Source organism: Vanessa cardui, chromosome 10 (assembly GCF_905220365.1).
Source record: "Vanessa cardui chromosome 10, ilVanCard2.1, whole genome shotgun sequence".
NCBI lineage: Eukaryota > Metazoa > Arthropoda > Insecta > Lepidoptera > Nymphalidae > Vanessa > Vanessa cardui.
In genome coordinates, this window is record NC_061132.1 from 649498 (window position 1) to 667652 (window position 18155).

Sequence of the window (18155 nt, forward strand, 5' to 3'; positions counted from 1 at the left end):
GAACAAACACGAACTTGTTACTCCTGTTACTCGACTGCGTAGAGTCAGTAACTCCATTGTTGGGCAATGTATACGGTTTTACAACATGATCCCAGAAAGCGTTCAAAATGCTTCTGTTGTCAAATTAAAAAAAAAATTAAGGAAAGCTGGTATGCAAAAGGTTATTATTATACAATTAATGAGTTTATGATTGATAGCACCTTGGGAATGAAACGATCGCCTCCTGACTATTTCATTTCATATTAAATTGTTTATATAATAAATGGGAAAAAAAATCCGCTGAGTTTATTTTGGCCGGTTCTTCTCAAGTCAGGGTATTTTCTTTTCCGAACCGGTGGTACTCAATTGACCATCAATAAGAAAGTGTAATACTTCTATATTAAATAAAGTTATCTGAGTTTGAGTATATCGTAAGGAAACACATTTTTCTAAACTTTGCAAGACTGTATACTCTGGCTGAATATCAATTTTTATTTATTACATTTGATTAGATATAATGGCTTATTTTCGAAGCGGTTTTAAGCGATACAGCATCAATCCTTATTTATTAACTACCTTATATACTATAATGTATTTAATATAGATCAATATGACCATTAACAATATGTAATTTAAATGAATATTTTCAAATTAATTACTTATTTAAAACACAGAAAATGTATATAATAGTTTTGTATTGTCTAATAACAAAAGAGCTGTGAACATTGTAAGACATTCTGTAGTGTATTTAATGCCAGCATTGCAACCGAAGCCGGGGCGAATCGCTAGTTTTTATATAATTGTCATTATTGTCCATTCTCGAGTTAAGTGTTGTTTAAGTATGTATACACGTAAACAATTATCAAGAAGTGCTTATGAACAATCAAATTTGCTATTTCAACTAACATATGTAATTATGTTGAAGTAGTAACAATCTTGACGATTTACGATTGTGAAATAACTACCGGTTCAAAATTTTGCAAGCTATCATGATATTGTCAAAAATTGATGCTCACATACAAACCACGCACACATAAGCGTTCCATATCAGTATAGTGTATTTACAATGTCATTATGGTGAATTATTTAAATTTTTATTCTTACTAATATTATAAATGCAAAAGTATGGATAAGTATGGATTGTGAGTTAATCATGGAAACGGCTGAGCTGATTTTAATAAAATTTGTCTCACATACAGATTATAGTTGGGAGACTACATAGGATATTTATCTTGTTTATTCCATATAAGCACTGGTGGAGTCGCTGTCGTAAACTAGTATTATATTTGACGACCTCCGTGGTTGAGTGGTGTGTACACCGGTTTTCATGGGTATGTCGCTTGAGGTCCCGGGTTCGATTCCCGGCCGAGTCTATGTAGATTATCATTAGTTTTCTATGTTGTATTGAGTCTGGGTGTTTATGGTACCGTCGTTACTTGGAGTCAGAGTAATGTACATTATGTTGTCTTAAAATATATATACATATACTACAACATAATAAAATTTGTTATAAATAGTCATTTTACTCAATATGTAATAAACACTTAGATATATTACGTTAGATCGAGTATTCCTCTATTTCAGGTAATACTTGTATACATAGATAAGATAGATGCACTATTTATCTACTGCCACTTAAGAATTGTTTATAAAATGATTATCACGACAGCTAAACTGCACTAGGTTATAACTGACCTTAAGTGAGTAATATCTATTCTGATCTTCAGACGTTTTATTAGCGCTGCGTCTACTAGCTCAGTATCAAATACACCTTCACACCAGCAAGATGGGTTTCAAGAACAAAGTTGTGATAGTGACGGGAGCCAGCTCCGGTATCGGAGCGGCGGCTGCGATTGCGTTCAGCGCTGAAGGAGCGCGAGTGGTCATGGTTGGCCGCGACAACACCAAGCTCAAAGCAGTCGCCGCGAAATGCACCAACCCTCTCGTGATCCTCGCCGATGTTTCCAAAGATGAAGACGCCAAACGTATCGTTGACGAAACCATAAAGAAGTTCGGCCAATTGGACGTACTGGTCAACAATGCTGGCTTTTCGAACCTGAGCGGCTCTCTTCTAGAAGGAGACATGATGAAATCTTACGATTCAATTATGAGCGTGAACGTTCGCGCCGTGGTTTACTTAACCAACTTGGCGGCGCCGCATCTGATCAAGACTAAGGGGAACATTGTCAATATATCCAGTATCGCTGCTTATTTGCCACCATTTTCGGCAACGTCAATAAACTACAGTGTCTCTAAAGCCGCCTTGAACCATTTCACTGTGTGTGCGGCCACAGAATTGGGACCGCACGGTGTTAGGGTGAACGGGGTTTGTCCGGGACCGGTCAGAACCGACTTCTTAGTGAACGCTAAGTACCCTAACACATGGGATGATATATCGAATCTTACACTATTTGATAGAGTCAGTGAGTCGGATGAAATAGCAGATTTGATTATGTTCCTTTCGAGTGACAAAGCCAAGTCGATCACTGGATCCAACTACGTCATAGACTGCGGCACGATGCTTAAACGTAATTGATTAAGAAACGTCTACAAAAACTAAAACTTATATTTTGGTTTCATAATTATGTTATTTGTTATTTTTATGATTTCATTATTGGAGGATATTTACCATTTATTTAAATATAACCAAATCACTTTACTATAAAGATAATAATATAATTTGGAATTATGAACGATTTTTTGATTTGATTTGTTTAACTCTTTAATAACTCTTTAATTTTGTAGAGCGAAATAATTTCAATAAATTTGTCAAAAATTAACAGAATTTATATTTATAAAGTAACAATTTAAAATTGGCATAAGTTGTATTTAAAATAAAATCAATGATTTTATCGCTATTTATATTCTATTTGTAATCTGTAATTGATTAAATTTTCGCCATCAAACTATTTATAATCTGTGAACATTTAGTTGGTTTTTGTTAAACTTATATTATTAACTACATAATCCGCCCTAGCTTTATAAACGATACAATTTACGACTAACTCCAAATACGACACACAACTTACATTCATTTTACAGGTTTTATTTTCTGTTGTTTGAATAAAACTATAAGTAAATGACTCACTGAAAATAAGATAGTATTACTTTTGCACAAAGTGGCGCTAGTGTAAACTAAAGTCAAGTACATATATGGAAAGTGCATTTTTCATTAAAAAAAACGTGGAATCGAAAATTTTGTAATACATTTAGATGTACTTTTATTTCATGGCTTTGATAACTAAAGTATCTGACTGCATTAATAATTAATTGTTTCTCAAATACATACTATGGTTGGAATAGCAATGTTAATATAACTAAATAAGATGATAGATACGCCACGAAGAGACGAAGTAGGTATATTACGACACAATTTAGATGTAACATCGGCAAAATTCGCTAAACCGATCACACTATCTATCATCAGCTATCAGCTATCCCAAATTATCAATATTAATTTCTTATGTGAATATGATCTTTACACAAACGTAATAACTTGTAATATCATCTGACCTAATACATTCGTCAATTTGACACGTCGATTTACACGCACTTGTTTTCTCAGGTTGAACTGACACGAGAATCTATAGCGACGAATAGCGTCAAATTGTATTCGTTGTATAAATCGGCAGTAATTTGCCGATGCTACATCTAAGTTGTGTCGTACTATATCGCTGGTTTATAATAGGTATTGCGAGTTACGCATACGACCCCCCCCCCCCCATTTCACGTGGTGGTTATTTTCATCGAAAAAAAAAGAACCACGAAAACAGCTTAGGTTAAGTTGTTAAAACTTTATCACAGTTTGGTCATTTTGTTAAAATATTTACAGATTAGGTAAATAAGCAAAGCAATCCTCGTTTTCAACTCATTCTATTGAAAACCAATTCCATATCTAAAGGTAGCGAGCTACTTTGTTTGCTACTATTTATAGAGAATATTATCTGTTTGCAAAAAAAAAAAACAGTTTCTTTTAAAGTGAGTGCTATGTCAAAACTTATTTTTAGTATAAAATTAGGGACCCGTCCCGGCTTCACACAGGTGCAATACCTACTACAGAATTTGTTGTTTTACGACATCACGTTACATCTAAAATTATCAGTGTTTCTTTACTATATTGTCCATGTATTATATACCAAAACCTTCCTCTCGATGAAAGCATTCATAGTGACAAACGGCGCTAAGCGACTTAGTTTTTAAACGGTTTTATTTAGCTTGACCCGTACGGTATTTATTTGTTTGGGTCAAAATTAGAAATTGAAATTTAAGTAACTTCCTGTTGTCAGATCATCATCAGATGATCATCTGAAATTTGGTACACACCTTTAATTCCGATGACAATACAATAAAGTAATATCAATAATATTACAAATCTAAGATGGCCACCGGTACAAAATGGCGGATTACATATTTTTCCACAACCCCCTCAATATGGGTATCAAATGAAAGGGCTACACAAGTAGAATACTGTGATTATGACAAAATTTAAAATCCAAGATGGACGTCGTTAAAAAACGGCGTATTAGGTGAGGGCATGAGTAGTGGTGTCCAGAACAGTTTTGTTAAGGTAATAGGTTAAAACGTGCTGAGGACTGTATGGCATTAGGATGGATAAAAATGTAATATCGTAAGCGTTTTCCCCACAATCAGCACTTGAAGTATTTGTAGGAGCAAAAGTAATGTTGCAGTCCAACATTGACGTTACAAAGCGATTGGTAAATGGTGCTATAGGCCTCATTACAGAAATCGTTTGGCCTCAGTTCCGTCTAACACATATGTACAATCAGTTCGGATTGACTTTGGTAGAGACGGCATCCACGTAATTCACCCTTACAGTTTCCATCAAAATTCAATTGTGGTACGGTTGAAAGAAGGATGTTGCCCTTAATTTTGTCATGAGCATCCACCGTCCATAAAATGCAGGGCAGCACAGTCGACCATGCAGTAGTGTATTTGGGCTCAAAATTGTTTGAAGAAGGACAAGCATACGTGGCTCTGAGTCGAGTCAAGTCTCTGGAAGGGCTATGTATTTAGGAATTAGATTGTGATAAATTATCAGGTAAGAAACCATGTAATAATGATGCACTAAATGAATTAAATAGAATGAGGAATATTCGGTAGGCATTTCATTAAATACTCAAAACTAGAAAATAAAAAATCGGTAAAAAAACTTTTAAGCTAAACGGTTTTATCCTATGTGCACTGAAAACTAGAAAATAAATAAATAGTTACTTACCTATCAACCTACATAGGTGGTCCCGGTCATTATTTTCTCTGATGGTAGTAGTCATCATAGCATGAACCATGTCAGCGGCGGAATTGCGGTTCATGAAAGAACACTAACACCAGGGTTTGGATAGGATACACATAGGATAAAACCGTTTAACTTAAAAGTTTTTTTACCGATTTTTTATATACTATGTAATGATAATAATGATAATGATGAGACATAATGATTTCTTCCCTCTGTATAAAAATGCATATCGCAAATTGCTAAACTAAATATTTACTCTCAAATAAGATGATACCCTATCTTAAATATTGGTGTTGTCATGTCATGTCTTAATGTTTCAATTATTTTAAGAAATAAGTATGAAGTTATTTCAAAATGGATTCCTTTGGGAAACAACAAACAACAAAAACAACAGCCCGTAAATTCCCACTGCTGGGCTAAAGGCCTCCTCTCCCTTTGAGGAGAAGGTTTCTAACATATTCCACTTCGCTGTTCCATTGCGGTTTGGTGGAATACACATGTGGCAGAATTTCTATGAAATTTGTCACACGCAGGTTTCCTCACGATGATTTCTTTAATTATAAAGACAAATTAAGCACATGAATCAGCGGTGCTTCCCTGGGTTTGAACCCGCAATAATCGGTTAAGGTGCGCGCGTTCTTACCACTGGGCCATCTCGACTCCTTTGGGAAACATAATAGAATAATCGAAAATAGCAGGAACGCAAATTCGTATTAATATTATAAATGTGAAAGTAACTCTGTCTGTCTGTCGCCCTTACACGAACAAACCGCTGAACCGAATTTGATGAAATTTGGTATGAGGCAAAATTAAAATCCAAGAAAGGACACAGGAAACTTTTTTGCCTGGTTGACAGCAACTAACACCATAAAACGCAAGCGAAGCCGCAAACGACTACTAGTATCATAAAATACAATTATAAAATACATATATTGCAAATTCTTAGTTTTGTATTCTGTGTGATGAGTTCCAAGAAAAATCCGTGTATGTAAAATTAGTTTTCATAGGACGTATAGGTTGGGAATTTATTTATAAGCACAATGACATGGCAAAAACGTTTGACCTTTAAGAAACAATTAGATGTGTATAGCTTTATTGTATTGTACTTACCGTCTAGAACGGTAATATGTGGTCGCATGCGCATAAAATGGGTGGTAAGTGAGTAAGTTGCTATGCCTTTCATGTCAGGCGTTAACAGTTTGGAATATCTACACTGATGATGTTGTCCGTGTGATCCAACTGCTAATCTAAAGGGTGACTAGACTACAACTACGAAGTATATAAGAGGGTGCTCCCTCTTTCACAGATTTAAGGGATGTTTTTCGCGATAGAAACTAACCTATGTACCTAAAACTCAAACTATTATTATACCCATTAATCTAAATCCTTTTTGCGTTCTAAGTGTAAAGACTTAAGAAACTCTTGTAAGAGTTACTTTTTCATTTATAATAGTGGGGACAGAAAAAATTAAGAAAATTACTAATATAAATTTTGGTTAAAGCAGTTTTAAGCACATTTTAATTAATAAAGTGTATTCCGAAAAGTTATGGGAAGTTTTGTCCGAAAGCATAATGTTAATCGTAAAATATGTCGAGGTTACAAATATTCCTAATCGACTAATTGTATTTTTTTCTTTCACGAACAATCGCTTCGGACTCAGGCGTTAGCTCTATATCATTGAGCACATTTTGTCTATCCAGATAAGATAGTCGTAATATTTACCTAGTAACAGTTATTGTTATGTAAACGTTTATCTTGATACTAATTATTACACTTGATTATAGAAAAAAATAAACTGATAGTAGTTAGTTGTAATCTTTAGACGTTAAAAGAGCCACAACTTATAGTAAAATATTTAATAAACTCTCCAACTATTGTAATATAATGTTCAAGGACAAGGTTGTGATAGTGACGGGAGCCAGCTCCGGTATCGGAGCGGCGGCTGCGATTGCGTTCAGCGCCGAAGGAGCGCATGTGGTCATGGTCGGTCGCGACAGCACCAAGCTGATAGCCGTCGCCGCGAAATGCACCAACCCTCTCGTGATCCTCGCCGATGTTTCCAAAGATGACGAGGCGAAACGTATCGTCGACGAAACCATAAAGAAGTTCGGACGATTGGACGTACTGGTCAACAATGCTGGTATGTCAGTCCTGGCCAGTCTCCTTGAAGGTGACATGATGAAGTCTTACGACACAATTATGAGCGTGAATCTTCGTGCAGTCGTACACTTGACCAATTTGGCTGCGCCGCATCTGATCAAGACTAAAGGGAACGTTATCAATATTTCCAGCGTCGCTGGTTACGTGGCACCAGTTACACCGGGTTCGATGAACTACTGCGTTTCGAAAGCCGCTTTAAACCACTTCAGTATATGTGCTGCTGCAGAATTGGGACCTCACGGGGTAAGAGTGAATGGCATTTGTCCAGGACCAGTCAGAACTGACTTCTTAAGCAACGCCAAATATCCTAGCTCATGGGATGACTACACAACAAAAGTAATTCTTGGAAGAGTATGTGAAGCAAATGAGGTCGCAGATTTGATTACGTTCCTCGCGAGTGATAAAGCGAAGTCTATAACAGGATCGAACTATGTAATAGACGGTGGTATTATGATTAAACGAAATTAGTTGAATAAAAAGTATTAAAATTGTTGTATTGATTTACATATTTTGTTTGTTGGTTAAGTCTTCGGTTTTAAAATATTGCAAAGACAAAGTTAATAAAATCTCAATAATAACTTAATAAGGAGACCTTCAAGAATAGAGCGTACTCCTATCCTTAAAGGTCGGCGACGGACCTTCAAGCCCGGTTTTGCAGATGTCCATGGGCAGGGATTTGTCACTTTCCATCAGATGAGACTCCCGATCGTCTGCCCCTTATAATATAAAAAAAAATATATTATCACCTCTTGAAGTCATATAAATTGAGAAATTATTTTATATGTAATATGAGTGTGCTTTATGACTTGATAACATCTATCTGTGTGTCTAAGATATTTATTCTCAAATAAGACAAAAAAAGTAACAAGATAAGGTAAGGTATAGTGTTACATTATTTTTCATACAATCATCAATACAAATTGCAGTTTGCCAAGCCAATGGTTTAAAGAAACCACTATTCACGCTTAAAAAAGATAATATAGAAAATATTGACATGTGATATGTACAGCCTGTAAATTTCCCGCTGCTGGGTTAAAGTCTCCTCTCCTTTTTAGGAGAAGGTTAGGAGCATATTCCACCACGCTGTTCCATTGCGGTTGGATCCACATATGGCACAATTAGACACATACAGGTTTCCTCACGGTGTTTCCCTACACCACCGAGCACGAGATGAATCACTAATGCTTGCCTGGGTTTGAACGCTCAATTGTCGTTTAAGATGCACGCGTTTAACCACTGGGCTATCACGGCTCTCAGTAGAACGCGATTAATAGATTTGTCTAATTAAAAATTAAATGAAAATTCGTTTTATGGTAAAGAAATATTGAATGACCTTAAAAAAAAGAAACGGTGAAGCATTTTTGCAAAGTAATAGTACATTATTGCAAGCAATAATCAGGCTTGGCTTGCATTTCGAGGCAAAGGATGCGACTTCCAAAATCCTCAAAGAAATCCAATATTATTTTATAAGTTACAAGTAATTTTGTTTAGTTTCGAATATTTTCTTTATTATTAGTATATTTACTTAATTTATATTTTTAGAATATTAATAAAATGCATTGAGCTTTAACTAGAAAGTTATTGCAGCGTTGAATAGCGTTACATTTAGAAGGTATCATATTGTCATGATTATTTAAATCAATAGAGCTCTCTTTGTCTTAATTTGACCTGAAACTAAATTGATAAGATGTACCTGATCTAAGGTTTTAAATCTGATGAGGCCAACGTAAGCCTGCCCTTTACTAATATTTCTATAATAAAATTCCGCAGACATTTTTAACTTTATCGTCTCGTAAATTCAAATCGTTTATAAAAAATACATTGGTGAAAAAGGCGTATTATTCGATACAAGATTTTGTAGATGATAAAAAAGCGTGGAATTAATACCTGTTCACTTCCAGGCAGGATATATTAATTTAACAATTGTATTAACTAACAGGACTGTAATTTTTTAAATGTTGAAAAAGAGTAACTACTGAGTTTCTTGCCGGTTCTTCTCGGTAGAATCTACTTTCCGAACCGGTGGTAGCTTCACTTAATTGTTAAATGACGATTCAAAAGTGCTTGTAAAAGCCCACTTGAATAAAGTATACTTTGATTTTGATTTTTGATTGATAGAGGAGCTTATATCGAGAAGAGCACTGTCAAGGCTAACGTGATTGTGATTCGTGAATAGTAGTAGAATATGACAAGCAAATAGGGACTTGTTCCCAACTTAATATTTGAAATTTAGTTTATACTCATTCCAGTTCTTCAATTAAATTATGTTTAAATTGTATTGGAATTTATGTACTGCCTGGCACATGAAAAAAGGCAGTTGTTTTTGAACGGGGAGTGAGGACTGAAAACGAAGTCTTGATATTGGCCTTAAAAATAATGGTTAATTAATAGAGTGCTATAATGTAATGTAAGTTGTTTTATTTTAATAGTTGATTAAAATGCAATAACGATATGACATCATAAATACGTACAAAACAACATCATTCTGCTTTAGACACATTCTCCACGCCTATAATTAGCAGACAGTGGAGTATAATTTAAGTTTTTTTAATAACATACCGTCCGCGTGTTATGAAACAATAAATTTATATTATTCGTTTGTTAAATTACCTCAGCAATTATAGTAGATACGTCGATGTGATGACGTCATCCTAATATTTAAATAAAACTAGTTATAACGGATTTGAATCGCGTATATTAACTATTTTTGCAATCCCGACGTTTCGAGCACTTTACAGCGTTCGTGGTCACGGGTAGACTAAGGTGGCATTTCTCTATTTGAGGAACAAAAGAAATATTATTTACAACTACCGCCAACGATTTCTCAATTGGTATCTTCTCTGGTACCGATACTCCTCTTTGTTTGGCCTATGTAAGATAAACCACACTCACATTCGAGTTTATATACTCCCGCAGTTTGTAAAGAAATATTACTCTTGATAGGTCTCAAGAATCCGTTATAACTAGTTTTATTTAAATGTGTAATAATCGCGAAAATTTAAGACAACATTATGTCATCCTAATATTAGGTGCAAAAGTGTTATTTACTTATTTTATTCCTTTACTTTCTCAATGACAGCTCCTATGAAAACTTGAACGAGAGTCTTTGCTACACTAAGCATGCATTATTTTATACAAATATGACGTTTACACACATAGTATGACATAACTCAGATGTAGCATCGGCAATATTCACGCGGGAATCTATAGCGACGAATGGCGTCGAATGGCGCGAAAAGGACCTAATTCTATTGGTTGTGTAAATCGGCAGTAGTCGTTTTTATTGAATGTACCGATGCTATATCTAAGTCGAGTCATACTATATAAGGTTATACGAGGGTTAGAGAAACTGATAGGGATGGAGCTATATATATAACAATAGCAATATATAAGATAATATAAGATAACAAGCCTTTATTTATCTTTTTTACAAAATTTAAGTGCCGAATACTTTACGTGCAGCAAAATTAAATGGAGCTCTGGTGCACTTTTGGGATATCTGCTAACCTCAATAACAATTTACCTATTTTTTTAATAATACTTGCAGCTTTGTCCTGTTTGCATATGATACATCTCTTATTTTTAAACGTAACTAAAAGATAAATAATCATGACAACTAAAGAAGGATAGGCAGCGCCTTGTTGAACTTTCTGGGTTGCTTTGACAAAAACAATGCAACTAATACAAAGCTATGGCAGTTATTTCCTTCCTTCTCTTCCAAATAATAATGAGTCGACCGTCTCTCTAGGTAAACCTCTTGACATGACTCCTAAAGAAACCCGGAGAGAAGGGATAGGCACTCCTATTCCCCTGAACGTCGTAGGTATTACGGGGGCCCCTGTATTTCAGGAAGCGTATAGAGAGGCTGAAGCGAAAGCAATCTCGTAGCGCTTGTCAAAAAGGCAGAAAGGATACCGGCACACGTCACCGGTGAGTATGTTTTGGTATGTATTAGTATGGGATTAAGGCGTCACACTTTTGGCGTAGGTTGGTAGTCCTTCAAATGCGTCAATGCGCCAGCGATCTTGAGAGCTAGGATTCTATGTCCCTTGTGCCTGTTGTTTAAGTGGCCCAGTCCTTAATATTGACTTACCAGTTTATTTCGACAAAATTTCCCGAAAAACATAACGGCGATGTCGGCTGCTTCACAATACATTATCTATCAATAGAAATCCCACAAAACATTTTTATTGGCCTAACCTGGTGTAAATTTTAATTTTTTGATTGATGCCAAAAACAAAGCGTTTCACAAATTCAAAGCGTTATTTAACAAGTAACTAATAAGAAAAGACTAAAATAATAAACCCCGTAGATTTTCTTGTTGATTATTGACTGTAAAATCTACGTTCCAAACCAGTGATAACTATACTTTTGTAGGCCTATAAAATGACAATTGAATTGTGTTTTCCAAAAGCCTATTTGAATAATATATTTTGATTTGATTTCACAAGTAAAACAAATTCGGCAAACACAAGCTTTGAAAAAATAGCGTTTCAGTTTGTCAGAATTAGTTGAATACATTTCAAAATTAATTAATTTCAATGCTATAGACGGTCCTATGTTGTATCACACCATCAAAAAACATGCCATCTAACACTAGTTTATGATAGAAGCTCTTTGAAAATATATAAAGGGAGTATGCAGCTTTAAATATCCTCTATATTTTAAGTAGCGTGAAAACTTTTCAATAAAAGCAGTGTACTTGGTGGTAGGCCTTCGTGCTTGTCGGAGATATACAGCATACCCAACATACCGCTGAATAGCATCACTTAGTATGGTAGTGTTCTAGTTTAAAGGTCGAGATTTATTACAAATATAACATCAAAGTTAGTATCAGTAATTAATATTTCATCAGTATATACCCGTTTCCAACCCATTTTACATACAAAAATTCAGTCCTAATTAGGTATATATTGTTAATATTATTAAAACATACCTACCTATATTTACATAAATAACAAATCCATATTTCATTCCATAAATTTCAATAAACTGCTTCAACGAGCGATCAAGATGTTTACTGCAAAAATAACGAATAGATCTTCGATCACAACTTTAGTAAGCTTTCCGCTCGACTCAGATCTCCACGCATTTTCTGTTACCCTGGTACTTTATAACACGCGGCGTATAGTATAGTGTTTATTAATTAAATTAATCAAAAAATGTTAATTAAATAAAGATGTGACATTATAGTGTACAAAATTCTAAAATCTTATTTATAAACAAAATAAACTCAAACTAAGGCAAAATAGAATTTTTTTCTGGTTATTGCAGCATTGGGCGGATTTAATGGGTATGTATGTATTGAAATATCAGGTGTTATCATTAATTAATAACTATTATTTTTAAAAATTTGTATTATATACATAAATTACGTGTAAGCGAAGTGACATTATAATACTGTCATAAAAAGAACAGAAAGGTATTTTTGGAAACGTCTACTTCAATTTTTTTATTTGTTTTTCCTACTTTATTACTAGCTATTACCCGTAGGTTAAAGTAAGTAACAGCCTGTAAATTTCCCACTGCTGAAATAGGGCCTCCTTCCATAAAGGAGAGGTTTTGGAACATATTACACCACGCTGTTCCAATGCGGTTGGTGGAATGCACGTGTGGCAGAATTTCGATGAAATTAGACACATGCAGGTTTCCTCACGATGTTTTCCTTCACCGCCGAGTACGAGATGAATTATAAACACAAATTAAGCACATACATATATATAGTGGAGCTTGCCTGGGTTTGAACCTGCAATCATCGTTTAAGATGTATGCGTTCTAACCACTGGGCCATCTCAGCTCACCCGAAGTTTAGTATTTAGACTGTTTGTATGCCTCATTTAAATGTCCGGTAGTTTGGGCGTGAAAGCGAGACAGACAAACACAGTTACTTTCGCATTTATAATATTAGTATGTATACACATTTACCCATTGTTTATTTCGTGGAATAAATTCGATTACGTACACAATGCAAATAAAATAATATTTATCTAAGGAATATATTGGTGCGTCTATTTCAAAACTATTTGATGAAATACGTCAAACGCTGATATGTTAGGCTTACATTGAAATATGTAAACAAGTGCGCGATAATTTATAAATATATTTTTTGCATACTATTCCATTTTCGAGATCACTATCTAAATATTCTTTATTCAAGCCCTACTAAATATTAATAATGCAAAAGTTTGTGAAGATGGATGTATGTATGCTTGTTACTCTTTCACGAAAAAAAACTAAACTGATTTGGATACAATTTTACAGTAATATGTTATATTTTACAGCTTATACATCAGAATAACACATATGCTACAATATATAAAGATTTTATGTAATTTGGTCATAATGTAATAATAAATAATAAATATGAGACAACATCACATACATTACTCTGATCAAAATGTAAGTAGCTAATGCACTTGAAAATCAGAAGTAACAAAGGTACCATAAACACCCAGACCCTAGACAACATAGAAAACTAATGATAATCTATATCGAAACCGGTGTACACACCACTCGATGGAGGTAGTCACTCGACCACGGTCTTATTATATACATATTCAGTACGAAGCTGGGGCGGGCTAGTAGGCTTATAAAAACACTTTTGAATTAATTAAGTGCTGACTTAAATGTAAAACAACCATCAGTTCGAAAAGTAGATTCTATCCAGATAAACCGGTAAGAAACTTAGTAATTACTCCATTTCGCCATTCTAATTACAGACTATGTCAAAAAATATCTATAAATAAATTTATGTATAATATCCTGCCTAGAAATTAACCAATACTACGTTTTTTTACCTTCTATTGAATAATAACAATAAATTTCACCACAGTGGTGATCGCTTTCCATCAGGTGAGCCTCCTGCTCGTTTGCCCACTATAACATAAAAAACATATGCTTAATTTATCAATATTGCTTGGCATGAATTTTAAAATTTATTTATTGATTTCGAAGTTTGTTTAATATTAAAGTAAAGTTGTACACGCAACGCAACTATCCGTAATTACTTTGATATCTGTGTTTTATTAATAATATATTTGTCGCAGAATTAAATTACACTCAGTGTAATGTAATTGAAATTAAAAATGAATCAGTTACATTCTATTCAACAAAAATATATAACGCGTAGAAGGTGTTCATGTATTTACTTTAGTAACTAAAAACCAACACAAGTTTATAAGCTCCTTCCTTAAAGGCTTTCAATGCACTTGTAAGCCGTCTGGTGTTGCAGTTGTGCATGGGCGGTGGTAATCACTTTCCATCAGGTGAGCCGTTACCCTCTATAAAAAAACCGCACAAGCATTTTCGCCAGTGATGAGCTAAGCTACGAATTTTATAAATTCGCAGTAATGAGTTCACACGAGTCATTTATACCAATATTTTAAAACAACCAATTAATCACAGATGAATTTCCTTGTTCTCATTGTGTTTATAATTCATCTCGTGCTCGATAATAAAGTAAATTATCATGAGGACACATGTGTCTAATTTCAATGAAATTCTGCCACATGTAAATAATATATATGTTCAACCCGAGTTGGAGTATGTACCGAACTTTATTTTGAAAAGGAATTTAGACATAAGACTGTTACCTTACTTTTTATCAATACCAATAAATAACAAGTATTATTTTGCTTAAAGTTTAAGTATAATACTAGGAACAAGAATAAGCTTGTTACTCCAAGTACCCCATAACACAGGGTTAGTAATACTTTTTTGTTGCAATGTATGTATATTTACAGAACGTTCAAACATATTCATCAATCGTAAAATTTACAAGAATTATTAAAGAGCATTTATGTGCTAAAGGATATAATAGGATAAGGACTTTCTAGTTGACTGCACGCATCGGGAATGAGATGATCGCCACCAGGCTGTTTCAAATAACAATAATATAATAACAACAAACAAGAACAACAACAGCCTGTATATTTTCCACTGCTGGGCTAAGGTCTCCTCTCCCTTTGAGGAGGTTTGGAACATATTCTACCACGCTGTTCCAATGCGGGTTGTTGGAATACACATATGGCAGAATTTCTATGAATTTAGATACATGTTGGATTCTTCACGATGTTTTCTTTCACCGCCGAGCACGAGATGAATTATAAACACAAATTAAGCACATGAATATTCAGCGGTGCTTGCCTGGGTTTGAATCCGCAATCATCGATTAAGATGCACGCGTTCTAACCAGTGGACTATCTCTACTCTTAACAATAATATGTTTATGATAATTTATATACCACTGAGTTTCTTTCGCTGATTCTCTTCAGGTCCTAGGTGTTAATTTCCGAACTGGTGCACGGTTTTTGACTATCAATAAGTAAGTGTTATCACCTTTATATTAAATAAATATTTCCCTGACTTTGATAAAATGTTAATATACCTATAAGTAGCTCCGCTTCTGAGTTCAGTTTCTACTCTATTTATATTTAGATTATTTAAAGACAAGCGTTAATTTACGATGATTTTTGTATGGATTAATTCTTGCAGACCGAATTACAACTCTCCTCTTATCATTTGGAATTAAAATTGTACACGTCAGTTCATTTCTGATGACAATGCATTTGTTAACCTGATTCTACACTAGAATTGATTCCAGACAATTTAATAATTTATTGGTCAAACATATAAACGTAATTTTTTTATATTTCAGTTTGTTTTCTTTTACAAATGTTGTTTATTTGACAGCAAATTGACGCAATGTCATTGGTCGAGAGGTTGATAAGGCTATGATGTCCACATTACGGATTTGCGAAAAAATTTCGTTAAGTACAAAACTGTTATCGAAATTGAGGAATTAAAATTATAGTGGTATATTAATCATAAACTTAGTAGTAAACAATATAGCGGAATTAACTACTACGAGCTACGAAAACTAAGAGCACTATGTATCGCATCTACCACGGACGAATCGCGTAAGCAGACTGAATAAGGAATTAAGGAATTACCAAAAAGCACACACAATAACAACAAAATAGTTTTTACCTATGCCTTTCGTACCTATTTACATTGAAAACTGTCCTGCTCGCACTCATTGCAGGACAACAGGCGCTGCGAGCGGCTTAATGTTTGTTACTCGGGCGTCTTTGTTTAAAGATTTTTTCCAAGTATTCTGATAATACCCTATGTTATTATACCTTATCGGAAAGCTGAAGAGCCGTAGATATTTTTTAGCACATCTGCAGTACATCTGTGATAGACTTTTTTAAAGATATCTTAGAAATAAAAAAATATTATTTTTAAATGTAATTATTTTTTTAACAATTGACTGTCTACTACGACTCATTTGGTATAGTTACTGGCAGTTTTGTAGCTTAAAATAATAAAGCAACTAATCTTCTACTCAAAAATAGCAAAAAGAATACAAAATTGGGACACAAAAGAAAAATAAAGGGGCAATCGTCAAAAAATCTGTCATTTTTATAAAATAAATTCAAAGGCCAATAACTTGAGAAGGGTTAGGTTTAGGATATGGGGTTCCATAGTCAAATCGGTTAGGAATGATGGAATCTATCCTCTCTTAAAGGATTTCGGTCGACTTACCCTGTAACCCTGTATATATAGCCTTTTCCTACTTCGATTGGAATAAGCAATATCTTTCGATATTACTGTTTTCCCTTGTAATTTAAAAAATACTGGCTCACTCAAATTAAGGAGTAATATTGTAGAATTTATAAAACAATCAAACTAAAAGAATAAATAAAATTATTAATATCGTAGCGTCATTATCATTACATAGTATAAAAAAAAGTCGCTTACAGGGGTAAGTGGCAGACAGCGCTATATAGGCTGTCCCTATGTATGTTTAGTTTTTGTATATATATTTTGTAATACACGGACAATATAGTAAAGAAACAGTGATAATTTTAGAAGATTCTATTGTGATATCGCCAATAAACAAATTCTGTAGCATATTTAGTATCAGTATTCCACCCGTGTTAAGTTATATATTTTACATGCTTAATAATGTATGTCCAATTAAAGCTGTTATGTACATAAATATCCATAATCTGTTTGTTAACAGGATAACGTGACTGTACCACGTTTACACCGACTTCTCTATAACACGAACCATAGACTAGGACCATGTTAGATATGCCATATAGAAATTCGTGCAATCTAGTCGGTGGTAGAGATTATGTAAACGTATCTTTTTAGTGGTATAGGTTTCCAGACGATCATATGCCATATGGGCGACCTGATGGAAGTGGTCACCATCACCCATAGACAGCGCTATAAGAAATATTAACTATTCCTTACATCGCTAATACTCTACCAACCTTGGGAATTAAGATGTTGTGTCAGTTGTGCCTGTAGTTACACTGGCTCACTCACCATTCAAACCGGAACACAACAATAATGAGTACTGTTGTTTGGCGGTAGAATAACTGATGAGTGGGTGGTACCTACCCAAACGGGCTTGACAAAGCCCTACCACCGATTGAAAGTAAGGGTAGGTACCACACATATGCCGTCCGTCAAACAACAAAAGTTGTTATTGTTGTGTTTTAGTTTAAACGGTGAGTAGTTAATAGTGTCTACAGGAACATAACATCTTAGTTTTCTAAGTTGGATCATTGGTAACGAAATAAATGTGTAAATATAAATACGGCCTCCATCAGTTAGAACATTTCTTCATCCATTTATCTATTACGAACAAAACATAACGTATAAAAATCCCTAAAACCAGGTTTTGAACTTATTGTACCATTTTCACAATAAACAAGAAAGTGTAATACTCTTATATTGAATAAAAATT

The 18155-nt window shown here is 34.2% G+C and overlaps 2 protein-coding genes across 2 annotated transcripts; both read left to right on the forward strand.

Moving 5' to 3' along the window:
- Positions 1-1645: 1645 nt before the first annotated feature.
- Positions 1646-2753, forward strand: LOC124533245 (uncharacterized oxidoreductase SSP0419-like). The gene has a single exon (XM_047108449.1). The coding sequence runs from the start codon at positions 1766-1768 to the stop codon at positions 2513-2515; it is 750 nt and encodes a 249-aa protein (XP_046964405.1). The 5' UTR covers positions 1646-1765; the 3' UTR covers positions 2516-2753.
- Positions 2754-6380: 3627 nt separating this feature from the next.
- Positions 6381-7897, forward strand: LOC124533043 (3-oxoacyl-[acyl-carrier-protein] reductase FabG-like). The gene is made up of 2 exons (XM_047108213.1): positions 6381-6387; positions 7056-7897. The coding sequence occupies exons 1-2, from the start codon at positions 6381-6383 to the stop codon at positions 7859-7861; spliced, it is 813 nt and encodes a 270-aa protein (XP_046964169.1). The 3' UTR covers positions 7862-7897.
- Positions 7898-18155: the final 10258 nt, after the last annotated feature.